Source organism: Podarcis filfolensis, assembly GCF_964270895.1.
Source record: "Podarcis filfolensis genome assembly, chromosome: 12".
Lineage (NCBI taxonomy): Eukaryota > Metazoa > Chordata > Lepidosauria > Squamata > Lacertidae > Podarcis > Podarcis filfolensis.
This window is the reverse complement of record NC_139614.1, coordinates 44,925,848-44,953,457: the sequence shown is the minus strand read 5'-3', so window position 1 is coordinate 44,953,457 and position 27,610 is coordinate 44,925,848. Positions and strand designations below refer to the sequence as shown.

Here is a 27,610-nt window from a genome sequence, read left to right as displayed (position 1 = left end):
TAGAGTTGGAAGAGACCACAAGGGCCATCGAGTCCAACCCCCTGCCAAGCAGGAAACACCATCAGAGCACTCCTGATCAGAGCAAAACTTTGCGGTTTTGCACAGTAGATGTCAGATTTTTAGTCCATTTAACTCACAATTTTCTACACTGATTCGCAGCAGCTGTCCATCAATCTTTTCCTGTAATGTTACATGGGGCCGTTTATGCAGAACAGGGCTGCAAACTGACTTTGATGCTCTCGGTGTACATAATATGTGCCCTTTTCACTGATTTGTGGCCCCTTATCTTTATCTGTAGTCTAATTCTATGCATGGCTAGAAGTCCCTCTGTATTTACACCCAGGTAAGTGTATTTAGGATTTAGCTCTTAATTATGTTACATCAACATGGAATCCTATTAATAACTTTTTTATGAATAGCACAGAAGCAAATGTCACAGTTCGTCTTCCACCCACTGAATACCCTCTCCAATTCACCATTTGTCACTGTGTCACTTGAATTCAGAAAGTGCTTTGCAATTATTTGACCTTCCAAACCCTGTGAGATAGGTCATTATTATATCAGGGTTTTTTTCAGATGGAGAGCTCAGGCAATGATTTTCCTAAGGCAACAGCCTGAGTATGGTGTTTTAGGGGATGGAAATGGTTTAGTTGCACAAGAACACCAGGTCAACTTTAATTATGCAAACTTGAATTTGCTTGTTTGTGACTGAACCCTATCCAAAAAGAATGACAGTTTGGAAGTGCCCCTAGATCATGGCTAGGCAAACTAAGGCCCAGGGGCCGAATCCGGCCCAATCGCCTTCTCAATCCGACCCGTAGACGGTCTGGGAATCAGCATGTTTTTACATGAGTGGAATGTGTCCTTTCATTTAAAATGCATCTCTGGGGTTATTTGTGGGGCCTGCCTGGTGTTTTTACATGAGTAGAATGTGTGCTTTTATTTAAAATGCATCTCTGGGTTATTTCTGGGGCATAGGAATTCATTCCCCCCCCCAAAAAAATAGTCCGGCCCCCCACAAGGTCTGAAGGACAGTGGACCGGCCCCCTGCCCTAGATCCAAATCATGCTGCTTTTTAAAGCAATCGATGCCTCTTTCCTTTGGGTCTCACATTACCTCTGACGGGCTTGCTGGAATCCTGCCCTGTTCCTTCACTGGTCAGCCTCACTGCATGTATGGTGTGGATATATGACCCAGATGTTTGTGTTTTGAATTCTGATTGGTTCTCTTCACCAACTCATCTACTATTGCCAATTCATTTCTTCACTTAGGACGAAGAAAGGGAACTTCTGGATTTGCAGATGTTGTTGGACAACAACTTCCAACCCTCCTGACTATTGGCCATGCTGGCTGAGGCCGATGGGAGTTGAAATCCAACAACATCTGTAAGGCCACACTTTCCCCACCCTGACAAACACCCCAAAGCCCCATCAGCGGAGGTGTTGACTTGCACCCAAGACTGAGGGGGCCCATCGTGTGTCACACACACGTGACATCATGCACGTGTTGCATATGTGTGATGTCATGTGCCCATGACGTCATGTGCAACGTTGTATTGTCAGGAGGAGGCTGAGTGTGGCGGTTCCTCCTCTCTCTCTCTCTCTCTCTCTCTCTCTCTCTCTCTCTCTCTCGGAGTTGACTACTGAAGCCGTGCTGTGCTTGGCTCCGCATTCAGCTTCTTCTGCCCCCTCTACATGAAGGGGGCCCAGCTCCCTCTCAACAAATATTGTGGGGGCCGAAGGCATCTTGGCCCCATAGATTGGTGCCACTTCACACGAGTCTTTATGCAACCTGTCTGCTACCAATATAATGCTCTCTTAACAAGGTAAAGGGACCCCTGACCATTAGGTCCAGTCGTGACCGACTCTGGGGTTGCGGCGCTCATCTCGCTTTATTGGCCGAGGGAGCAGGCGTACAGCTTCTGGGTCATGTGGCCAGCATGACTAAGCTGCTCCTGGCGAACCAGTGCAGTGCACGGAAATGCCATTTACCTTCCCGCCGGAGCGGTACCTATTTATCTACTTGCACTTTGACGTGCTTTCAAACTGCTAGGTTGGCAGGAGCAGGGACCGAGCAATGGGAGCTCACCCCGTTGCGGGGATTCGAACTGCCGACTTTCTGATCGGCAAGTCCTCTGTGGTTTAACCCACAGCGCCACCCGCGTCCCTAATGCTCTCTTACACGTCCAAAAACACAGCACAGGAAAGATAAAAACGCTTCAAGTTATAGCAATTTGTTTTCTTACCCAGGATGGTTGATCCTCTGAGCAGTGAACTGTGTTACTACCAGAATAGAGGATCTCATCTTTGACCAAGACAGAGATTGCTTTTAGAATGAAGGACAGGAACAAATTCAAATGTATATAGTTCCTAGTGCAGTGAAGTTTCCTACACAAGGGGAAAGCATACAAAAACGGAAGAGCAAGTGAATATCATTTTTCTTACTCTTAGCAAAACGAATACCCAGCCTTAAAGAAAACCCTGCAAATGTCATTTCTTAACAAACCAATGACAGAATATATTAACTAAAATGTTTTTAATGGCAGTTGTTTATGCTGGTTCTGTATTTCATTAGCATCTACAATTGGCCGCTTTGTTTTGACTTTCGTCGCATAGATTTCAGTGGGACTAGGCCTGCAACCGTAACCATGTCTCATTATATTCAGCGGGGCTTACTCTAGGTAAGTGGAGAGGGGATTGTAGCTTAATAAACAGCTTACTATCCCATCCCGATTTTTAGGCATACTTACCTAAAAAGGCAAAGAATTATACTTCCTGTAGTCAGAGCAATGAGAGACGCACTGTGTCCAAGGGTGTAAATCGCTTTCACCAAAACATAGAAAATCTACAAAAGAAACAATTTGCATGCATTGGTCACCGTAAGAGAGCATAAACAGAACATTCACAAAAATTGGATGATTTATAGTAGTGCCAAGGAATAATGCACAGAATAACATTTGCATCTTCCATATGTAGACCCAGCAATACCTCTCCTCTCCAGGGCCTTAGACATTTGACCTTTATAGTACTCATGGGCAACCCTCTCATTAAAAGAAGTGGCCAGGAAGTGGCCATTGCAGTGCATTCGGCAATGTTGTTTAGTCGTTTAGTCGTGTCCGACTCTTCGTGGCCCCATGGACCAGAGCACGCCAGGCACTCCTATCTTCCATTACCTCCCGCAGTTTGGTCAGATATTCGGCAATATCCATGCCTTAACTCTGGAACTGTTTTCCTTGTCAATATTTGAGAGATCAAACCATAACATTGAATGTAAAGAATTGTATTTTTAATATTTTGTTGGAAGCTGCCCAGATAGGTGGGGTATACTGTACTTTTCCGTGTATAAGAATAGGTTTTTTTCTTTAAAAATTATGCTAAAAAGTGGGGGTCATCTTATACATGGATAGTGCATAGGGTGGACATTTGATTTGTTGCTGCTGCGGATGTCAGCAACTACTGGGTGTGTTATTGGTTGCTGCGTCAATGGCTGGTGTTGACTGGCTGATGCTGTGACAATTAGGTGGGCGATTGGCAGCTTCTGCCGGTGAGGGGACAGACAAGAGGCGGACTTTGGACGCATGCAGGTGAGCAATTTTTGGAAATCCCGCCCCCAAATAGCTCAACAACTCTGTGCCATCTCCCCCCATTTTCTTAAATCTGAGTCCCCCAAAATAGGGCGTGTCTTATACATGGGGGCGTCTTATAGATGGAAAAGTAAGGTAAATTATAAATTATTATTATTATTATTATTATTATAGATTATTATTATTATATTGATCTTGTTTGTTGGTGGCAGCATGACAACCAGTAATTCAGAGATGAAATTCCTTGGAAGAACTAGAGCTTGGCATAAAAATGTTTGGACTATTGCACTCTTGGGCGGGGGGAACCACAGATTGTATTAGACCCCTGCATGGCACAAAAACTCTTAATTTTATTTGCATATAGTGATGACATGCAAGGACACATGTTGCTAGCTGCCTCAGAAATACAGAAAGGGTGCGGCGATAGAGATAATGCATTTATTTTGTATCTCTTGCACCAAATGAAAATTACTACTTTTTAATTTCCTGGATGTAATGTTATTGGACATCCTCTATTGGGGGGCTATTTTTAAATTCTGTTTAATGAAATGTTTTTTTTAATAACCAAGTGAGTATAGTGAATATAAATCTACGGATGCTTCAATAGAATTGGTGCCTATTGATCTGAAAGCCATTCCCAATTATGTGAGAGTTCATTGCATACATGGCCCAAAGTACATTTCTTTCAACCAAAGAACTGTAAAAATATATCTATCTATCTAGCCATGCAGAAAAAAAATCTATGCAGCTTTCTATTAATATGCTTGCTGGCTATAATATACTAAAGTTAGCTTGCTTGAGCGTGGCTTGACAGGCCATTCTTTCCACTTCAGAGCATATTTCGCACTTTTGCTTAGCAAGGCGAAAAAAGTTGTTAGCCAAAAGGTCAACTTTGTTGCTGCAGGGTCTACAGAGACTTCCAGAATCTACCAGAATTCGACAGTCATCTCTCCGGAATGAGTCGTGCTGCAGTTTCACATTTGACCCTGCTTGACATGAAACCACAGCTTAAGAATGCAGGAAGAGGCATGTTAGGTCAGAAGAAAGGTCCGTCAGTGGTGTACCATCAGAGGACTGGTGGGTCTAGGCTTTTCCCCTAAAGGTTCCTGGTAAACAATAGAGTATTAAAGTCTGGCACCTCTTTCACAAAGCCTGGGAGCCTTCTGGCTGGCTTAGCGAGGGAGGCATGATGCTCCAACAGGGCCCAAGAGCGTTTCCACCACCTTCCCAAAGCCCTTTCAGCTTTGGGAAGGAGGCACCAGGGATCTAGCATCCTGCCAGGAAACGGTATGAATCAGATGATTGGGGAATGCATTCTCAGGCAGATCAGCTCCTCTTTGAAGAGGAGAAAGAGGAGGGGGAAGATTCGCCCTCCCTGTTTCCGGCGGTTTCAGGAACAGAGAGAGACACAGACACTGAACAGCTTAGGCAGGAGTTACCGAGTTACGAGATAATGGAAAGAGAAACAGAAGAGAGGGAACAGTCAGCAGAAATGTCATTAGAGAGTGTGGGGGACACTCCCTCCCCAAGAACTAGGAGGTCTGTCCGTATTAGAGAACAAAGAATGAGCCCAGGATGTTGCTGGAAGAAGGAGGATTTAGAGTAGCCAACTGCTCCCCTTGCGGAGAGATGTGGATTTTTGCTTGCAACAAGGTCCAAGAGCCCTCCGGCCACCTTCCCAAAGCCCTTTCGGCTTTGACAAGGAGGCACCAGGGTTCTAGCACCTTTCCCAAAGCCTGGGAAGTTTCTGCCCGACTTAGGGAGGCGCAAAGCTCACACACGCAACACACCCATCACCCTCACAAGCTGCCACCTCTGGTCCTAACTGTTCTGCTTCGAAAAATTTAACTGAGGTTCATCTAGCCCCATCTCCTGCTTACCAACTAAACACCTCCTCCAGGAAGCCCACAAGCAGGACTCAAGGGCAATAACAACATAGGAAAGGCTGTGCTGGATCAGGAACGGGTGTTCCTAGTTATATTGCCCCCGACAGTGGAGGTGGAATATGAGCATCGTGTCAAAGGGGCCCCTTTAACCTGGAAGAAGATGTGAAGGTGCAAACAGAAATTTTTCTCACAGTGTCAAGGTTCAGGGAATCCTATCCCTCCCCTGGTGGCAGCCAAAAAAGCAGGTAAACAAGAAGAGTCCTTACCACGTAATTTATTCAGTAGTCACAGAGAGAGACAAAGGAATGTAGTCACTATTAAATAATGGCATTACTCTGAGTAAAGCCTAACCCCCTCCGTCTCTCTTATCTAACATCATCCTTGACTTGGGCTTTCTGCCTCTGAGCTTTCTGTTCCACTACCTTCAATGCCCGTCTAGTCCTGGGAGAGGGGGGGCTCAGGAATGGTCTCTAAAGACACTGAGTCTGTCAGCTGTCAATTCCCCAGTGTTCCTTCTTCCTGCTGTTCCTCTCCCAGTACTTCCCAGCTTTTCCACTCTGCAGCCTCTGAACTATGTCCTTCCGCAAACCACTGTTCTAAATCTACACTGTCCTCCTGTTCTTGGGCAGCTCAGTGCAGCTCCTGACACACAGTTTCTGACCTTCTTGTGCCTTCTGTGCATATTGAAAAGGTGGGTACTCTTGGTTCAGGGGCCCCCACCTGCTAGTCTTGCAGCCCCGGCAAATGCCCAACATTTCCACTGCCTGCAGCCAGCCCCCACCATGGCAGCTGGTATTTTTAATTGACATTATTTTGCAAATCACAGCAGTCACATGCACAGCCTACCAGTTGCAAATAACGTGGAAAACATAGAAGCTTTATTTTAATTACTTAAAATATACTGTCACACCAGGAAACAGCTTTTCTCTAAATCAGACTGATCTTGCTGCTACAGACACTCCCTGTCAGACGTAAGAAAGCACCGTAATAAAATGTCATATCTTCAATCCGTTCTGCACTGTACAGCTTTAGAAGATTTGATTGCATTATGCAATGCGAAGGGCTCCCCCCCAATAAAAATGGTCTTATTATTTTGTTTTAGAGATAAGAAGCTTGCAAAGATTTGTTCCAAGCATATAGCCTTCATTAGCATTTTTATTTTCCTGCACTTCAATTTTGAAGGCAAAAGTGTGTGATCAAATATTCTGCTTTGCCCCCCTCCTAGTAAATCAGAATATCAAGTATAATAAAGTATAGCATCAGGCAAGAAATACATAATTTCATAGAAATGTTGCCTGAGTCGGCCATAGCAATTTAATCAGGACATATGTAGCCTTGGTTCTCAAACTTAATCCATTCTGGGAGTCTGTTCGACTCCCGAAATGGTTTGAAAACCAAGGCACGGCTTCTGGTTGGCTGCAGGAGCTTCCAGCACTCAATCGGAAGCTGCGGAAGCTGCGTTGGACATTCAGCTTCCAAAAAACATTTGCAAACTGGAACACTCACTTCCGGGTTTGCAGCATCTGGGAGCCGATTTGTTCAGGAGCCAAGCTGTTCAGGAACCAAGGTACCACTGTGGAGCTTAGGACCGTTCCAGATATTTGGTGGGGCTTTGGTAGGCTGTCCTCAGTGGGGCCTTTCTGTGTTGACCCACCTCCAGGACCTACCACAATTTGGGTCTCCTGGCAGTGGAGCAGCTGCCAATTTTGTACTCAGCTTAGTTCATGAGGATGCAGAATGGTGGCAGCCCTGCACTATAATAAGCTAGTCTTTGGATGCTGTATACATCTAATATTTGGTTCTTTGGGTGTACTGCTGTTGTTGTTACACTTGTATCCCAACAACCTTGTGGAGTAGGTGAGGCTGAGAGATGGTGACTGGTCCAAGGTCACCCAGTAAACTTCATGGCTCAATAGGGATTTGAATCCTGGTCTCCCAAGTCTGAGCTCAGCACTCTGATGAGTACACTACACTGGGGTGGGACCCTCCAGATATTGTTGGACAACAACTCCCAACATTCCTGATCATGGCCTATGCAGGCCAGGTTTTGGAGCCCAACATCATAAGGACAACATAAGAACCTAAGAAGAGCTCTGTAGCTGGATCAGGCCAATGGCCCTCTGAGACACAGAATCAGAATTGTAGAGTTGGAAGAGCCCTGAGAGTCATCTAGTCCAACCCCCTGCAATGCAGGAATCTCAACTAAAGCATCCATGACAGACGGCCATCCAACCTCTGCTTAAAAACCTCCAAGGAAGGAGAGTTCCACGACCCCCTGAGGGAGTCTGTTCCATTGATGAACAACTCTTATCATCAGAAAGTTCTTCCTGATGTTTAGTCAGAATCTCTAGTTCTTGTAACTTGAAGCCATTGGTTCGAGTCCTACCCTCCAGAGCAAGAGAAAACAAGTTTGCCCCACCTTCCACGAGACAGCCCTTGAGATATTTGAAGGTGGCTATCATATCTCCTCTCAGTCTCCTCTTACTCAGGGTAAACATACCCAGCTCCTTCAAGTGTTCCTCACAAGGCTTAGTTTCCAGACCCTTCCAGTATCAAATTCTCACAATGGCCAACCTGTGGGAAGCTCGCAAGCAGGACATGAGTGCAAGAGCACTCTGCCCTCCTATGTTTTAAGCAACTGATATTCAGGGGCATTGTTGCCTCCAACTGTGGTGGCTTGGCTTAGTCATAATGGCTAATAGCCGTCGATAACCCTCTCCTCCATGAACATCTGGAGGGTCACGTGTTTCCCATCTCTGTGAAAGGAGACAATGGCTGCAGATTGGAGAATGGCACTTGAGGAGCCAAGCCAGCTTCTCAGGGAAAGGAAGGCCAATACCAGGGCAAGGCCAGCTAGCCTTTAGATGCCTCTTCACTCACCTGAGGCACCAGCTTTTCTAGCACAGCTGGCCCCTTCCATGGTGCTCTGTCCAAGCCTTGGAGAGGTTTCAGGAGTTTTGTGACAAAGTTAAGAGTATGCATGATGCTAACATTGATTGTCTATTCACAGATGAGAAGCAGATTTTTCTTTTACAGGATTTCCAGAGGTTCCTGCAGAAGAAGGGGATCAGACACAAGATTGCTGTTTCAGCGGAAGCGTGGAACAGGGGTGTCTGTGTACGGTTGAACAAAGAATTGCCAAAGGGAATGAATGCGCAATTGCTTAGTTCACATCTGCCACATGAGTTCTGGGCGGAGTCACTCATGTCGTTTTGTCATGCATGGGTGAGAAAGGTTTCGAAAGAGTTGGGAAGTTCTCCTTTTGAGAAACTGTTCCAGAGAAAACCTTCTGTTGCCCATTTCAAGGTTTTTGGGTCTCATGTGAGGACAGAAGCTCCAGGTGGAGTAAAGAATGCCAGAGGCATTTTTGTGGGATATGAAAAGGGTCTCTACAGAGTAATTTTGTCTGAATCTGGTCAGGTGATTCTCACAAAATTTCTAGAGAGTGCTCCTGAACAGGAGAGAGTGATAGTACACACATTTCCCACAGAGGACGATTCAGATGATGATGATGATTTCACAGAGTACAGTGGTACTGAGAGTGACAGTGATAGCTCAGACAGCTCTGTTGTCACAGTCATTGAGAGGAAATCTCACACAATGGATAGACCTTCACAGGTGAAGGTTGAACCACTGTTTACTGTTGGAACTGGTTCTCCTAGGAGTCCTGAGACAGAACCAGTGAGCAGAGAGGATCAGCACCTCATACGCAGGTCTGAGAGAGTCACAAAGGGTGAACCACCCAAAAGGTACTCAGAAGAGTATGCTAATTTAGCTGTTGCATGTGTTGCTGTTGTAAACAACCGAGGACAGGTTGGAGCTGTGTCTAAGTCAGAGACAAAGACACAACAGAGAGTTGCTAGCCAAGGTAATGCAGATGCACTCATTCCTTGGAAGCCAGACAACCAGAGAGGTACACTGGGAAAACCAGTGGCGGGTAGTTCCAAGGGTGGAACTGAAACAACAGGGGAGTGTTATGTGTATAACAACTGTTTGTTTTCTTCTCTGGATCACGCTTTGCTTGCCGCAACATGCATTGATTCTTTTGGGGGAGGTTGTTACGAAAAAGGAGCAATGCTGCTGAGTGCTCCAGATGGCTGGAAAGCCAAACAGGATGTTGATGTTTTGGGACTGTACCGTGGGAACAAGGAACAGTCTATTCTGTGCACTGAGCACCGGATGTTAGCTCAGAGTGTCACAAGACCCTGTACTGGAAGTACATGGGTGGAGTTTTTTCTCTCTCTGCAGCTGGGTATCAGAGAGTGCAGACATGTTGTTCTCTGCACTGAGGAAAGACAGAAATAAAGGCATGTAAATACATTTCTGTCTGTCTCTTTCCCCTCCCTGGGGATGGCAGGGAGTGAGGGAGGAGGAGTGGCTGTGTTCTTCTCACGTTTGAAGAAGGATCGGCCGATAAAGACCTCGCCTTGTCTTGCCGGGAGTCGCTGACGGGGGAGGCCAACAAGGAATCAAGCCGGGCACCTGGAGAGTGCCAAATGCCTCTGAATGACAAGGCTTGATATCAACACTTTGCACCTGCCTTTCCTGCCATGAACCTGCCTTATGAGCAAGCGTCTCTGCTGCTGTCAGCTTCCTTCAAGTTTTGAGCCATGATGGGGCAGGCCTTGCCCTGGTATTGGCCTTCCTTTTCCTGAGAAAGGCCACCCCTCAAAAAAAAAAAAAAAAAAACACCACACACAAATAGCTTCATGGTGGGGGAGTGTTATTTGAATTGAGTCCAGGTAAAGAAGGCTGATCACCATAGAATTGATGCTTTTGAATTAGGGTGCTAGAGGAGACTCTTGATAGTCCCATGGACTTGCAAGAAGATCAGACCTCTCCATTCTTAAGGAAATCAGCCCTGAGTGCTCACTGGAAGGACAGATCCTGAAGCTGAGGCTCCAATACTTTGGCCACCTCATGAGAAGAGAAGACTCCCTGGAAAAGACCCTGATGTTGGGAAAGATGGAGGGCACAAGGAGAAGGGGACGACAGAGGATGAGATGGTTGGACAATGTTCTCGAAGCTACCAACATGAGTCTGACCAAACTGCGGGAGGCAGTGGGAGACAGGAGTGCCTGGCGTGCTCTGGTCCATGGGGTCACGAAGAGTCGTACACAACTAAACGACTAAACAACAACAAGGGGGTAAGGAGGAATTTTTTAAAAACCAGTTGTTGATGCACTGATTTTGCAGCTTACAGTAAGTCCCTTCTTCGGAGCTTCTGTTAGTTGCAGAAGAGAGAACACGAAGCTCTTAAGCCTGCAAATCACCCCCCTTTGTAGGAGCTTGGGGGTGGAATTTGGATTGGATCTAAGGGAGCAGGAGACCTTCAGAAAGCAGAGGGTGGTGGAGCTGGAGGAGTGAAAATCATGGACTGGGATGGTTACCAATACGAATGGGGGTAGGATAAGAGGAGGGCAAAAGTCCATGGAAGGCTTTGAAAGTCAGGATGAGGAGCTTATGCTGAACCTAGAAGAAAACGGGAAGCCAGAGCTAAGCTTAAGTAAAGTGTCATGTGATCAACGCGTGAATAGTTTTGGCAGCAGGGTGTGGGATTGATATGAAGGGATCGTGGTGAGAGAATGGCAAACTAGGGAGGAGACGGTGGCAGTAGTCTAGGCAAGTGGCCATGTGGATAGAGAAAAGAGGCAATTTTGTTGCAATGCTATCGAATATGGCTGGGTGGTGAACGGAATATGGGAGGCACAGGAGACAGAGGAGTCAAAGGTTATGCTGAACATCAGAGAGAGAAGGACTGTGAAAGTTACTGCAATAACAGGGAGGGAAAATCTGGTACTGGAACTCCCTCTCTGAGATAGAAGCAATCTCTTTCTGCCCTTGGAGGGGGAAATTCCATGTTTCCTATGGTCTCTGGGATGGTGGTTGCTTGGTAAGGCCACAGCTTTTATTAACACATGCAGTACAGTGTGACATGCGTCACTCAAGGGAATATATATCACACACACACCCCTTACTGGAAATCTCTGAATGTTTGCATTCTGCTTCCTTGGAAAAATTATATTGCTTAGCCTCCTCTGATCCCCTAATTATTGCAATATGTGTATCCATATAGGTGCAGATATATTTAAGAAGGCTTTTCCTGTTTGTAATTAAAAAGGAATGAAAATGGGAAAAAGCTTCAGTAGGTCTGCAGGCAGCTGCTATCCACATATACACAGTGTTCAAATGTTCCCTGTGTCTACATGCATGGCTCTGACAGAACAAAATGAGAAAGACCAGAAGTGAGCTAATAATAGTTGTCAAAACCCACAGGAGGAAACATGCCTTTGCAGAGATATATTAAGCAAAGAGTAATAGGGGCACACACATAATATGACATCTTCATCTATCATAACTTTCTAGATGGGGCTTCGAAAGCTTTTTTGGAACCATTCTACACCCCTCACAAAATAAGATCAGATTCTGAAGTGGCAGGGACAGAAATGCCCTCCCCCTTAAACTTATGCATGGGGGGACAGGGAAACTAGAATTTCAGTGGGAGAGTTAGGCTAAATATTTCCGCCTGGTGAGCAAGCGTTCTCCTTGCAAGTCAGTTTTCTGTGGGGTGGACATTTTTAAATAATTCAATCTTCTGCCTGCAGTTTGATGTGGCGCAGTTTCAAATCCTACAGTCTCCGTCTGTCTAATGTGCAGTGCAAATCTAGACACTAAAAGACATGGGTCACTTCTGAATCCCTATTTCTAATCTATTGCCTGGGGCTGGAATCCACCCATCACAGCACAGTTTTCAGAGGCCAGAGCATGCATAGCTGTCAAGTGTCCCTTATTTGAAGGGACAGTCCCTTATTCCAGCGCCATGTCCCGCTGCTGTCCCTTATTGATGGATGTCCCTTAAATGTCCCTTAAATGATGTCCCTTAAATTTCAACAAATACGGAAAACACAAGATTTATTTGATGATAAAGCATATTTGATTCAGTACATATGCAGAATTAGAATTTCTAGAACATTCGACCAATGTTCCAGCATCTCCGCTGGGTCCATACTGCCTTCTAAAATCAACTCTAGGTGCTGGTTTTGACCCATAAAGGCCAATTGGTTTGGGCCACTACAATAAAGATGGACCTATGCAGTCTTCCAGGAGCAGTGTTTTATATTGCGCTTTCTAAAACCGTTCTGGATGGTGTTCCATCTCTAAAATTTAGTTTGATTTTGTTTTCCTTTAATTAACACAAATTGGCAGCTTAAATTTTCAATAGTTCTCCAGTACATTTGATTCCGAGTCATAGAATTGTTTGACTTACCGCGCTGTCTTCGTCAACTTCTTTATATCCACAAGCAAAGAAGAAATCTGGAAATATATCTGTCCAACCGTTACTTGTACAATTTTTGCTGATATTTCCTAAACAAAAGGGGGGGGGAAGTGTAGCAATCAGGAGTGGAATTCTAATTCACTAAAAAGGTTGTCCCTCACAGGTGAATTGAGGCTCCTGCTGCCAATCTACTATAACCCATAGTAATGTACACACCATCACTAGCCTCCACCAGCAGAGAGGAGTGCTGTTGTTGTGGTGGTGGTTGCCCAGTCACAATGGAGGCCTAGTTTCACCCTGGCAGGTAAGAAGCTATCACCAGTGGTAACCAGCAGCAAGCTTCCTAAACTGGCCATTTCCCACTTCCCAAGCCAGTGGAGGTGACAGGACTTTAGATTCAGCGCTGAGTCTGCCCTGTTGCTTCCAGCCAGGGATCAGGATTGCCCTGAGTATCTTGTTACGAAAAAGGAGCAATGCTGCTGAGTGCTCCAGATGGCTGGAAAGCCAAACAGGATGTTGATGTTATGGGACTGTACCGTGGGAACCAGGGACAGTCTATTGTGTGCACTGAGCACCGGATGTTAGCTCAGAGTGTCACATGACCCTGTACCGGAAGTACATGGGTGGAGTTATTCTCTCGCTGTGGCTGCTGATGTGAGAGGGTGCAGACATGTTGTTCTCTGCACTGCTGGAGAGACAGAAATAAAGGCATGTAAATACATTTCTGTCTGTCTCTTTCCCCTCCCTGGGGATGGCAGGGAATGGGGAGGAGTGGCTGTGTTCTTCTCATGTTTGAAGAAGGATCGGCCGATAGAGACCTCGCCTTGTCTTGCCGGGAGCCGCTGACGGGGAGGTCAACAGGGAATCAAAGCCGGGCACCTGGAGAGTGCCAAATTCCTCTGACATGGCTTTGAAGATTACAACATATCTTGACGCTGAAGTCAAGAGAACCCATGTGTCTATATTTGGCCAAAGTCAGAGCGCTTACTTCAGATAACCTAAGTTGTCTCTCACCACCCCGAAATAAAACCCAATATTCATCCATGGTATTGTCACGACTAGAAAAATGACCAAATACTTCCCCCAGGTATGGGGTGTGTTCTTCGTCAGCAACAGATCAGGAGGCTCCGTGCGACATTTAAAAATCACTTGGCAGAGGTTCTATTAGCGTCCAGCTTTTGAGAAGACTAATTTGCGGCTATAAATGTGTTAGATGGGGACGTAATTTGAATAAAATTATCTTCATAAAAAGCCTTTCATTACCCTACACTATTATTTAAGGTGATATTGAATGATCTACGGCAGGGTTATTAAAGCCTTCAGATCCTGCAGTGATGAATAACTAGCTGGAGAGATGAATATTCTTCTGACACACAGCAATTCCCAATTTCGCTTATAATGTGTTTCTAAAAGCCTTGTCCCAATTATGAGAAGAGGAGCAGAGATGAGAGAAAGTTCTAGAAGGAACAACAAACTGGAGGGCTTTCCTATTGTCCCAGAACATCACGGGAAACTCTTCTGAACCCTAATTCATAAATATGCACCTGCCAAGTAGGCGATGCGTAAATAAATCTACATATCCATAATAAGACTGGAGCCGTAACCCTGAAATAATCAGATCAGCGTGTTGGATTGGGAATACCTGCCCTTGAATCCATCCCATAAGCATGGTGGGAACACGGAAACACAGAACGTAGAAAGCTGCCTTATATTGAGTTAGATTACTGGTCCACATACCAAAATATTGTCTACACCAGGGGTCAGCAAACTTTTTCAGCAGGGGGCTGGTCCACTGTCCCTCAGACCTTGGGGGGGCGGACTATATTTTCTGGGGGGAAATGAACAAATTCCTATGCCCCACAAATAACCCGAGATGCATTTTAAATAAAAGCACACATTCTACTTATGTAAAAACACCAGGCAGGCTCCACAAATAACCCAAAGATGCATTTTAAATAAAAGGGCACATTCTACTCATGTAAATCCGTCTGTGGGCCGGATTTCGAAGGCGATTGGGCCGGATCCGGCCCCCGGGGCTTAGTTTGCCTACCCATGGTCTACACTGACTAGCAGAGGCTGTCCAGGATTTCAGATGGGGAACACAACCAATCCTATCTAGAGATGCTGGGGACTGAACATGGGACCTTATACATGCAAACCACATGTTATACCATTAAACTAAGGACACAAATGTGGTCCATCCTCTGCTGATGCTGAATGTACGCTTCTAAAAAAGGCCCTGCATAATATTTCAGGTCTTATCTAAAATATTGTGCAAAATAGGTCAGCATATGTTGGGTTTCACACACTTCTGTTCCTTGGGTCCTGTTCAAATGCTATGCCCCATGCATAGGGGTCCAATGATGCTGGAGATGGGGCAAGTGTTGGCCTAGGGTTCTCCTAAGGCATTCTCTTGCTTCTTGCCAGGTGTATGAGATAGATCCAAGTTAAGATATGGTCCAATGTGGCCCATAACCCACATAAAGGCAGGCCTCTATAACAGTCGACATCCACCAGTCATCAGGGTCACCCTGAAGATATTTTCCTGCCTGTGGCCTAAGACAAGATGGTGCCTTTTCCCATTCCATGTACAAAAGCCAACTAGACTGGCAGCCGAATCCCACTGCAGGGCAGCATAGGGGGTGCAGTGCAGACCACACAGTTATTCCCACTTTCCATCTCTCAGCAACTGCAGCCTCAGGCAGCTGTGTCACTCTGTCTAATGATAGGGCTGGCCCCACAAGTCATCAGTTGCGAGGCCTACCAGGTGCATAATCAAGCTCCACCCTTCTGCCCTGAGTTTACTGTTCTGGACAGGCTGCAAAGCCCATGGGACACCATATACAGCTGGTGGGCTGCGTTTTGGTTTGGTGGGTCACAGACCCTGCAGACCTGATATCCATGACATACATTCATAGAAACTGCTCAGCACTATGGCCTTGATGCAAACCTGAATATAATCACTTGCATGTTTTCAAGATTATAGACATGCAGTAAGCCTTTGTAAGTGTACACATCTTGAGATACAGGTATTAAAACAACAACGACAATGACAACAACAGTCCTTTCAGTATGTAAGTTGCCCATCACCAAATTAAAAACGAACTCTTCGTAGCAAAAATGATTTCTTAATTTCTGGCTGTTGTTACCCGCACATGAGAACCCTTAAAAAACACACACACACCTCAATATGGTTTCCATTATATAAAAGATATATTACCTGATTTGCTGAAAAAATTGCTGAAGACTTTTGGACACGGTACTGTCACGGTTTCCCCAATTTCTGCAGGGTGCCAGCAGGTAATGTTATCCCAGATCCCAACACACCCTGGAAAAAACAAGCAGAAAACATCTCATATGGAGCTCCTTGAGTGAATCCCTCCTCCCACTGTGTTCTTCCCTCTTCCACAATTACAGTGGTACCTCGGGTTACATACGCTTCAGGTTACATACGCTTCAGGTTACATATGCTTCAGGTTACAGACGCCACTAACCCAGAAATAGTACCTAGGATTAAGAACTTTGCTTCAGGATGAGAACAGAAATCGTGCCATGGCGGCGCAGCAGCAGCAGGAGGCCCCATTAGCTAAAGTGGTGCTTCAGGTTAAGAACAGTTTCAGGTTAAGAACGGACCTCTGGAATGAATTAAGTACTTAACCCGAGCTACCACTGTACTTCTAAGGAAGCACCTGTGTTTTTGGTTATTATGAAATATTCAAAAAAAAAACCCAACATCTGCAACAAGTGCTTTGAAAATGTAGCAGGTTTTATATTGTTAGCTCTTTGCCATCAGGAACTGTCTTCCTGTACTTTGCAAAGGATGAGGTACACTGATGGATCTCTGCAGGTAATAGGAATAAGTCATGTCTGGACAGGGCAGGCCTCCCATTGAGGTGGTGGATGTTGTGGAGTGGGAAATGGCGACAAGGTCTCAAGAGTCTGAGTGTACCACATGGCGTGCCCTACACCTCCCTAAGCCAGCCTGCTGTGGAGGATATTGCCACACTGCCAGGGGTGAGCTAAGAGTCAGCTGCCAACACCGTTAGCTTCTCTATGTGGAACAGAAGGGTGCCATCCTTTCCCTCACAAAATACACACAGTTCTGCCTGCGACTGCCTATCAATTATTTTACATTTCGAATGGAAAAATAATACCCCTGGCCTCTTGGGTACCTAAAATGGATGCTGGCAATCCAACACAGATTTCCAGACTCAATAAGAAAGAAATATTGGTTGACTTATCTCCCATAGGATTTTCTGTATCAGCAACTCAAGCAAGATTTGATCCACTCCTGTGTACCCTAATTAAGCAGAGACTGTGTTAACAACCTCTTTCCCTCGCAGAATGTGTTTGTTTACAAAGATTACCGTGCGAGCAATGTTATTATGATGTAATTAATGCAATTGCCCTCATCTGTTTCCTGATTTAAAGAATTATACTATAAAAGCAGCAAGGCTTAATGAACAATTTCAACATACTCATAAATCTTAGTAACAAATCTTTTGGAACCTTATTAAAATGGACTTTCTAAGGGGAAAATGTTACCAATGAATCATGCAGAAATAGAGCTGATTCATCTCTCCCTAAGTAATCATACGCCATGTTTGTGGAGAACTTCACTTTTTAATGCATACTTCCTCCTAATCTATGCATTTTTGCATGCATTGTTTAGCTGGAGACCTGCACTTCAAAATTCGGAGAACTGCAAATTTCAAAGGATAGCCTAATTGTGTTTTTGGTTCAAGAAGTGTGGATTGACTTGCTTCTCATTAAAATGCAAACAAAATCAAATTTCTGCCCCATTCCTGGTCAGGTCAACCATGGTCCTGGAAATTTCAGCTGCTTCCAGATCAGGAGTCCTTTGGCTATTTTTCCAGATACCTAGTCAAACCTGCTTTGCTTTCTCCACCTTATCTGCCCCTGCTCTACTCAACTGACCATAGCTGTCAACTTACAGATTTGAAAATAAGGGACCAGCAGCCTCGAAAATAAGTGATCAGCAGCCAAAATAAGGGATTTTAGTCAACCAGCTCCTTTCCTTTCCCACATGTTGGACGTGTACAGTACTGTGAAACGACAACGGAAATAGGCGAGGGGAATGGTCATTAAAAGAAAAAAAGAGTGCACAAGGATTCGACTGCCATTCCATCAGCTCGGGCAGGTTGGCTTCAGGATCATTACCAGGTCCCGGCGAGAGGTGACAATGCCCCAGAGAAAAACAGCGCAGCAGGTAATCTAAAAGGATCCCCCTCCCCCTAGATCAGGCACGTCCAACTCCCAAGAGACCTGTTGCGCATGCCTGCAGTGGCGGAGCTTCATGCTGCGGCACAGGGGTGGGCTGGCGCGCGTCCTGGGGGCAGGGAGCCCAGCGCGCGCGGGGGGGGGGGAGCCGTGATTGCACCCTGCCAGGATCGCGCTGCTGGGGGCTGGGCGCTCCCCCCACCCTCCTCTTCCTTCGCCAGTGCATGCCTGCCCTAGATCCTGTGCTGAGCAAGACCCTGCATATCTAGCTGTGCATGCTAAAGTTGTAAGGGATGCCTTGGGCGGCTGAAGCAGCGATAGTTCTCTCCTCGCTGGCCCTTTAAAGAAGGGGGTGAGCCCTGTCGCCCGACAGGATGGGCCGGACGCAGTTACCTCCGCCTGCTTAGAGCTCCCAAAGTCTCGCTGGAATCCAGGGAAGGGGGGGCTAGTTGGCCGCTTTTCGTTCAGGGAAGGAAGCCCCCTGATGGCACCATAGTTGCGCCCCGTAGGCGGATTGCCCCCGCCCCCAAGTGCACATTATCTTTGCAGCTCCTGGTGCGCCCCAGGAGCTACGGGCCCTTTGGTGTGTTGGGTGGCGGGCGCTGCGACTCTCCAACAAGCTGACATTCTCCCCGAAGGTGCGCTCCTCCCTTATCTCCAGAGACAGACGGATGTTCACCGAGGCCCTGCCGCGATGTAAGCAGAGCCTTGTGGGGATGGGTCTTATCCCTGCGAGTGGGGGTGGCTGGGAGGTGGGGGTAGTAGCCCTTTTTTCCCAGGCAGCATTGAAACCCGGGAAATTTAAGGGACATCATCAATCTGGGACAGCAGCGAGACACGGCGCTGGGATAAGGGAGTTTCCCGCCAAATAAGGGACGGTTGACAGCTATGCAACTGACCCTCTCCTAGATTCTGACACTACATGGCTTCCTCACAATCATTTCTTGCCCCTTCACTGCTATGGAACAGACTTTCCTCTAGCCTTGAATGTGTGTACCTTGTGTGTACTTTCACCTGCTAGTTTGATTCTTTTAACAGAAGCAACGAGGATTAAAAGAACACTGAACCACACCAGCAATTGTCAGGAAGACAAAAGGAAAACTGCTTCCCATCACACCGCCACCTGCCTGTGGCCAAGCAAACTGTAGCGTGACAACACTCTTCCATATATTAAGCATATAAGGCAAACCAAAGCACCACTTATTCTCCATCACTTCTAAAAAAACTGCTTTAGTTTGCTTCTGGCATATTATTCCAATGATTGATTTTGCTTTGGGAAAATTATTATTTACTGCCAAGTGCCACAATAAATAAGCACTGGGTTACTAAAAGGCAGCAATACTAACAAGACTGAATTGTTTTTACTTTGCCATCAAAATGCATTAGGATCTAACGACTTGGGTATAATCAGAAATGTTTAGAATTCCAAGTGAAAGAGCCCCAAAAATATTGTGATGAGAAAACTTAATTCTGTCGTAGGAATAAATCATGCACGTCAAAGAGATCTCCAGTTATCTACCACATTTGCAAACTTTATTATGCAAAGGAGAATTCTCGTCATAGGGCTGCTCCCCTTTCCCTTATCACTTTCACAGGAGGGGAAAGCTGAAGAAAAATGGCACCCATGAAACTGATATGGCTCTATCCCTCATCAATTTCATGGTAGATGAAAGACAGTGAAGTAAATGTAGGTACTGAATAAAAAGATGGGTTTTAAGTATCCAGCTCTGTTCTACTTAGAGTAGACCATTGAAATTAATGCACTTGTTAGTCAAAAACATTAATTTCAGTGGTAGGACTCTGAGTATGGCTAGCACAAGATACAACCCAGGAACCCTACTCAGCTACCCCAACCCACCACAATTGCTACCATGGGGGTGAGTCCATTGGCCCTGTGCCTTCCCAAACATTTCGACCCCTGTTCCTGCACCTCTCTAGGCACTGGGGGCTGAATGTCTATATTGGTGAGACTGCTGCCCTCGAGTAAGCTCCCTGCATGAAGTTGAACCACAGAAATCCTACATATATGCAGAGAAGGCTCCCTGCAGCAAACACCCAGCCTCCAACATGTGATGGCTGCAGGAATGTCATCAACACCAGGTACCACTTTGTCACTACAGATCACACTCCCAACTCCTCCACTTGATGCAGGTGGAACAAGCCTACATTCAAAGCCACAAGTGCACTGCCATCCTATGTAATTCACACATAAGGATTCAGGTCTGGTAGCCTGGTAAAATTGGGAAAGGTGTCTGGTGCTTACAGAGAGTCCAGACTAGCAGAAGAACCTTCCTCTAATCCAGGGGTCAGCAAACCTTTTCAGCAGGGGGCCGGTCCACTGTCCCTCAGACCTTGTGGCGGGAGGCGGACTATATTTTGAGGGGGCAAATGAACGAATTCCTATGCCCCACAAATAACCCAGAGATGCATTTTAAATAAAAGGACACATTCTACTCATGTAAAAACACGCTGATTCCTAGACCGTCCGTGGGCCAGATTTAGAAGGCGATTGTGCCGGATCCGGCCCCCGGGCCTTAGTTTGCCTACCCATGCCTACCCATCTGAACGTCCCCTGTGGATGAAATGAGGGTGACATTTGTTTAAGGATGGTCTGTCTGCACTTTGCTCTTCCTTGTGCATGGTCCAAATACATTTTATCTTGATGAAGTGTGTTGTCTCTGATTTTTGTGTGTGCAGTGCGTTTCCAAGAATCCAAACCTACGCTTCATAGAACTGCTGAAAAAATGTTCTTGGCTACGTGGATGTTCATTTCCTAAAAACATAAAGTGGAGTCTGTAGACACTGTACTATCCGACAAGATACCAAATTACTAAGAGGCTCTTGAATGGTCTCAGCCAGGCAAGATAAATCTGTTTTCTCTGTTGCTGGATGGCCTGGAGCGATGACGGATGGGATCAAAGGAGGAACAACTTGACAAAATGGAGAAGTGTTACTGGATCTGCAAGGTGAGTGGGAGCAGGAAGGTGAAGGTGAAGGTGAAGGTGTCGCCTCCTAAATTATAAATCAAACTGAAACAGTAAAGCTAGCTTTTCCTATCCCTGTGCATAGACCATAAAGCATTGACCCAAAAGCTGTAGTCCAGAGCACAGACGATATGGTTTCCTAGGTGTTGCAAAGCAACAGGTAAGAAAGACAAAGGGAAATAAAAGCAAACAGCAAAACGCAAGAGGGGTGAACCAATCAGGAGGCTTAAAGCCTAGAACATTCTAGTGTTTTGGTGTGGGTGGCTTTTCCCACAGAGCTGAAACAAGTTCCTCAGACTAGATAGCATAGAGGCCTCAATTCAACGAGATCATCTCAATTACTGGGATACAGTTTTCTTCCAAAAGGCTAGCATTTTACCCAGTGACCTATGCAGAGGAACCATTTTCTTGACAATGTTGTCGTATTAAACTACAACAACCCCACACTAATAAAGATATTTTTTTAAAAAAAAAACCAAACCCATAAAACTAGATTTGCTATTGTGTTTATTTAAATGCATAAGTACTTTGGGAAATGTGAAATTATACAAGACTCTTCTGCATTATTGATTTATGCAAAAAAAAAAAAAAGAAAGAAAGAAAGTGTAAGGCATACAATGGAAGAATCAAGTATCGCAAGTCGTTACTTTGATGGAGCGGATTGCATCTTAAAGAAACAGCAATTATAATGAAATAGCAGTTATGGATTGGAAACCAGTCTGACTTTATGTTAATTATTTTTGGGTTTCAATCTATTAATTATAACTACCTGAGTTAAATACAAGTTAATGATTTGCAATCACCTTAATGAGGTTATTTTGTGAAACTGCTCCCCAATCGCAGGATTGATTGAATAATTTAAAATGCTATATTGTGTGTGTGTGAGAGAGAGTGTTGTCCATAGCTGCTTTTCAATCAAATTTTCTGAAGTGGTAATCTATTATCTCTATGTTTGTTTGTTTTTTAAAGGGGTCCCTCACACTGATGCAATGAGATCCTTTGAGCATATGTAATCTTGCATAACCTGTTTGGAAACATCTCCAAGCTTCTTGCCCTGTGACATGAGCTGGTGATGGTTCAAAAAATATATTCCCATTGTAAGGGTAAATCTCTACTTCTCTAGATCACTTGCCAGCAAGATCTTCCCCCTTTATGGCTGCACTTTTCATTTGACTTCCAGTTTTAAGATCACTTTTTAATGTTGGCATTGCAGTGAACGTTATCTGGTTCTCATAATGAAAAGTAGATGCTCTACCAGGCAGCTATGGCCCTTCCCCCCAATCTGTATGCTCCTGCTCAGACTGTAAACAACTTTATTAAAACATGTCTGTAAGCCACTTTAGACTATGCAAAACTTATTGGAGGCTTATACCTGAAGGAGCGTCTCCACCCCCATCATTCTGCCAGGACGCTGAGGTCCAGCGCCAAGGGCCTTCTGGCGGGTCCCTCACTGCAATAAGCAAAGCCACGGAGAACCAGGCAGAGGGTAGTGGCTCCCACCCTGTGGAACGCCCTCCCATCAGATGTCAAAGAGATAAACAACTACCTGACATTTAGAAGACATCTGAAGGCAGCCCTGTTCAAGGAAGTTTTTAATGTGTGACATTTAATCTTTGTTGGAAGCTGCCCAGAGTGGCTGGGGAAACCCAGCCAGATGGGCGGGGTACAAATAAATTATTATTATTATTACTACTACTATTATTATTATTAATTTTATTAGGGAAAGGGCATATAGAAATGCTCCTATGGGGTTACTTCCAAGTAAACATGCATAGGCTCGTGCTGCGTATCTCACCCCCACAGAACTATCCCATACTGATCTTGTTATCTTTGTAACCTGCATCTAATACGAGCGAAGCCAAACTATTTGACATGACTCCAGCCCACCCACTAATGTCCAGCCTGAAAGAAAATGCTTGAAACAGACTTCCAGGATTGTATAAAGTAATGGTAGACTTTTGCCCCTCGATATCTCACGGCGACATGCACACATCATTTGTGCTTGCCGCGCAATGTGTGCAACCCGTGTGGCGTGCAAATCTCACGCCGGCACATCATGTGGCGTGAACATGTGATGTGAGCACATTGTGCGGTGCCAGCCCCCTCAATAGCTGGGGCAAGCCAGCACGCCTGTCACCACAACCGTGGAATGGGGATGTGCAGGTATATTGTGAGCTCTACCATAGGTCTTTGTGGAGGTGGTGCGTTTGTAATTTCATGTGTTCCGGTCTTCAACCATGTACAGGCTTGGAGTACACAAATGGCAGCCAGAATCCACAGGACTCCTGTCGTACTTTCAGTTCATAACAGGCAGCATGACACGGTTTGGTTCTGTGCCCCATGGTGCTCCCTGCGCCAACGACAAGGGTCCCCTGAACAGTTCCCTATCTCTGTGTGAGGTGGCGGTGAGGTCAGCGGCAGTGCAGCCAATCCAGCACTCCTATTGGAGCGTTTGCACGTTGTTGACTTCACCACCTCACTGATGCACCACTCCTGTCTCTCTTGGTAAGCCACAGTGACACAGACGATGGGAGGTCAAATAAGCTTCTTCAACCTGCTAACTGGATCCAATTGGGCTGGAAGAAACTAAGCTATTTTCCAAGTTTGTGGGGGATATAGTTCAGGTGTTTTTGGGTTTTTTTTTGTCCATTTCTGATCCTAACCAGGGACAATCAGTCCATTACCATCTGGGGTAACTTCACATTTTAGGTGTTGCTAGCAAAGCTATGTGGGCAGAACCCCTATTTGTTTGATTTACAGCACCTATTCTGGCCTCTCAAAGAGGATTCAGTCCACGTACAGGACTCCAGACCAGGCTTTCTTTTCCCTCCAGTTGATTTTAGGCCAAAGGCAGCATTAGAAACCTGACACACAAGAATCCCGAAAAGACAATCAATTCTTATTTTTTTAATTTATATTTTAAAGAAGTCTGGCAGCGCTGGTAATTATGCACATACTGAAAAATGAGTAACTTTCTGGCTCGACTGGATGCGGAATTCATACCAGTGGCAAAGGACAGCGGAATAAATTACTTCTTTTGCTCCAGTGCAATGTTTTTGGGTCTGTTCCAGAGATGAAGGGAAGGGCAAAAGTCCATCTTTCCCTCACTTGTGGAAAATATCTGAAAGATGTTGATAGGAAGGTTGCTTTTCTTCATGTGCACACAGACTACTGATGAACGTTCCCCTGCTGGAGCTAGAGAGGGAGCTTGTCATCATAGGCTAATGGAAGGCTCCAAGGTGTGAGTCCGGAATCACAACAATTAGGCTTTGGCATCCTTTCTCCTCTATCATCAGCGCTCTTTGCATTGTGAGCTCTGAGCTTCAACCTGCACTATCTAGGCAAATGTGCATGCACACATTGCCACGGACCCAGAAGTGGAACAAAAAGAGGCAAAAACAACCCTAAAAGAGCGTAAAAATGGCACAAAAATAGTGTCTAGCAATCCCACAAGCCTTTGCAAGTGCAACCCCAGGAGTCTTTGCACCAACCTTTGAGGCCTGTGGAGAGTTTGAGCAAGGAGGTTTGGAGGGAGTGATTGTGGTGGATTTCTGGTTTTTTAAGGGTTTCCAGAGGTGTAGAGGGTGTTTGCAGGCTTTCTCAATAGTGTCCCCCATATACATGATTCTACTTAAATGTGCGGTGCCCGAGAATGTACCCCTCCCTGCTAAATGGGGAGTTGCCTATATTTGAATGGACTTTTCAATGCATTTCAACTTTTATACAGTGGTACCTCTGGTTGCGAACGGGATCCGTTCTGGAGGTCCGGCTGGATCCTGAGGTTTTCGCAACCTAAGGATCACTGTTATACGCATGTGCGCGGGGCAGTAGACCACTTCTGCGCATGTCCGTGCAGTGAAACTCTTCTGGGTTTGCCGCTTTCGCAACCTGAAGTTTACGTTACCCGAGCGTGATGTAACCCGAGGTGCTACTGTACAGTCGTACCATGGTTTGCATACCTCTTGGTTTGCATACGTTTTGGATTACAAACACATCAAACCCGGAAGTGCATGTCAAGGTTTGCAACCTTTTTTGGATTACAACCCTTTTTTGGGGGGGAGGATTACGAACAATTTTTTTTGGAGACCCCATTGGTAAAAGCGTGTCTTGGGTTACAACCTGTTTTGGTTTACAAACGGACCTCTGGAATGAATTATCGTTGTAAACCAAGGTACCACGGTATTTTAAAACAGCTGTTACCTCTCATCAATCCACTGCAAACCTAAGAACCAAGGAAATGAATTTTTAAAGTAAGCATTGACTAAGATTTTTTGCACACAGGCGCACACACGGTAAGATCTCTCCACACTTTCCAGCTTATAATTCTAAGAGTTTTATAGCTACTTCATATTACTGCTGCGTGTGAAAAGAAAAACGTAACCCAAAATTAGTTCCAGTGAACCTGGTAATAAAAAGATGCAACTATAAAACGTCATGAGGGCAACAGGAATCATTAATATGCAGCTTAGGGCTATCAAAAGAATGTGGACAATCGTTTCAGGCTTGATTTGTGTGTCTTTTGGCAATTAGCCTTGTTATTATTATGGAAGAAACTGGAAAGAGAAAAAGAAATACCCAAAGTGATTTATTACCATGGCAAAATATGTTTTTGCTATTAGAAACACATACAGGACAAAAATATTGTACTCAGCTCGAATGCTGACAAGACTAAATATAGAAACTTACTTTTGGACATCCTTATAATGTCTATATTTAAAAAACCCCACACTTTAGGTTTTCTTATATACTGGGACTGCCATTCTATTCACAACAATCTGAGAATTAGCCTTTACTGATGATTGAACAGGCAGAGGGTTGTGTTGTGAGTTTCTGTTGACATGTTAACAAATTTACCAATGTGAGTCACATGTCACTTCCGGACCGTTTATCAGTAGCAAAACCAGCTCAGCATTCTCCTAAAAGGTCTATAGCGAACACCCCGCTTGCAACCCAAGCCAGAGCGTCCCAAACAGCCTTCTGAAAATTACTATATTTCGACAGCTGTGTTCTGTTGCTTTTTGAATCACTTTAGGGGGAAAAATAGGGGTAGCTCTGGTGAGGCACAAACTTGCCTGAAAGCTCTGTCTAATGTGGGGGTTATATTGGTTCCATCAAGATACAAGCACATGTATACTAACGGTCAGCTTCCCTTTAAGCAACATTCATGCCCAGTGCTTTTTTTCTATTAAAAAAAATGTTTAGGGGTACTCTCATTTTGATTCAAGAAAAATAAATACAGTAAATGGACAAAAGTACAAAGATTCACAAAATGTTTAGGGGTATGCATCCCCTCAGAAAAAAAGCACTGTTCATACCAAACGCCCCAAATGGCTTTTAAAACAACCAGCAGGGAAGTCCTATCTTAGCTGGAAGCCTGGCTAACGGACTTTAGGAATCAAGGATGGGGTACCAGCTATTGTTGGACTTCGACTCCCATCAGCCCCAGTCAACATGGCCGGTGCTCAAGGACAATGGTAGTTGTAGTCGAACAGGTTTCCCATTCCTGCTATAACTGCTGCTCTGCTAGGAAAGAGGAGATGCAATGGCAGGAACGCACCTGTACTCTGGAGGACACCAGAATGCTGGCAGAAAATTTCACCGGTATGGAAAACTCTACCTGCTGTGGGTGTTTTGCTGGTAGTAGCGTCTAAATCAGGGCACTTGCAGAGTGGCCCTGGGTCCAAAACACCCTAATTTCTTTAAGATGCCCAAAGCAAGAGCTAATTTCCCTTCTGTTAGATTTTTTTAAAAAAGTCAAATTAAAGAAACAAAAGGGGAAAGCATATTTTTCTGCTCTGGCCACAGGGGTAGTAAGTAACAGGAACTCTGTTATGGATTCTCCTCCCCGCCCCCTCTATAGGATTACCCTCTTAAACTCCCGGTGGGAAGTGGGTGGCGCTGTGGGTTAAACCACAGAGCCTAGGACTTGCCAATCAAAAGGTCAGCGGTTCGAATCCCTGTGACGGGGTGAGCTCCCATTGTTCGGTCCCTGCTCCTGCCAACCTAGCAGTTCGAAAGCATATCAAAGTGCAAGTAGATAAATAGGTACCGCTCCGGCGGGAAGGTAAACAGCATTTCTGTGCGCTGCTCTGGTTCACCAGAAGTGGCTTAGTCATGCTGGCCACATGACATGAGCTGCATGCGGACAAACGCCGGCTCCCTCGGCCAGTAAAGCAAGATGAGCGCCGCAACCCCAGAGTCGGCCATGACTGGACCTAATGGTCAGGGGTCCCTTTACCTTTACCTTAAACTCCCATCCCATACACATTTAACCTGAGAGTATACCCTACTTCTGGAGGCTTACTTCTGAGTCAACAGGGATAGGGTTATGCTACACAGCAACTAAAGCTGTCAGTGAGGGTTGGAAGAGGAGAATTTGTGTTCCACTCTTCTTCGGAAGAGCCGGGGGCAAATGACAGGGCTATCTTTTTTGCACAGCATATAGTTAAAGTGTGTAATCTGTTCCCACAAGGCATAGTGATGGCCACCAATTTGTACAGCTCTGAACAGGGATTAAGACAGATTTCATGGAGGAGAAGGTATCGATGGCTACTTGGCACGATGCCTAGATAGTACCTCAAGTCTGAAAAGGGGTATGCCTCTGAATATCAGTTGAGGGAGGTGATAAGCAGAAGAGAGT

General features: G+C 45.3%; 1 protein-coding gene and 1 long non-coding RNA gene across 3 annotated transcripts in view; both read right to left on the bottom strand.

The window, feature by feature from the left end:
- LOC310746305 overlaps window positions 1-27,610 on the bottom strand; it is a 163,912-nt gene that overhangs the window by 17,038 nt on the left and 119,264 nt on the right. The window lies entirely within an intron of this gene.
- VIPR2 (vasoactive intestinal peptide receptor 2) overlaps window positions 1-27,610 on the bottom strand; it is a 54,255-nt gene that overhangs the window by 12,609 nt on the left and 14,036 nt on the right. For both annotated transcript variants that reach the window (XR_014540492.1, XM_083579908.1), the window contains exons 3-6: window positions 15,966-16,073; window positions 12,737-12,834; window positions 2,750-2,844; window positions 2,246-2,387 (exon numbers count right to left, since the gene is read on the bottom strand). Coding sequence is in view for 1 of the 2 variants with exons in the window: in XM_083579908.1 (XP_083436034.1) it covers window positions 2,246-2,387; window positions 2,750-2,844; window positions 12,737-12,834; window positions 15,966-16,073 (443 nt within the window). In the remaining variant the exon portion in view is untranslated. The remainder of the gene's footprint in view (window positions 1-2,245; window positions 2,388-2,749; window positions 2,845-12,736; window positions 12,835-15,965; window positions 16,074-27,610) is intronic.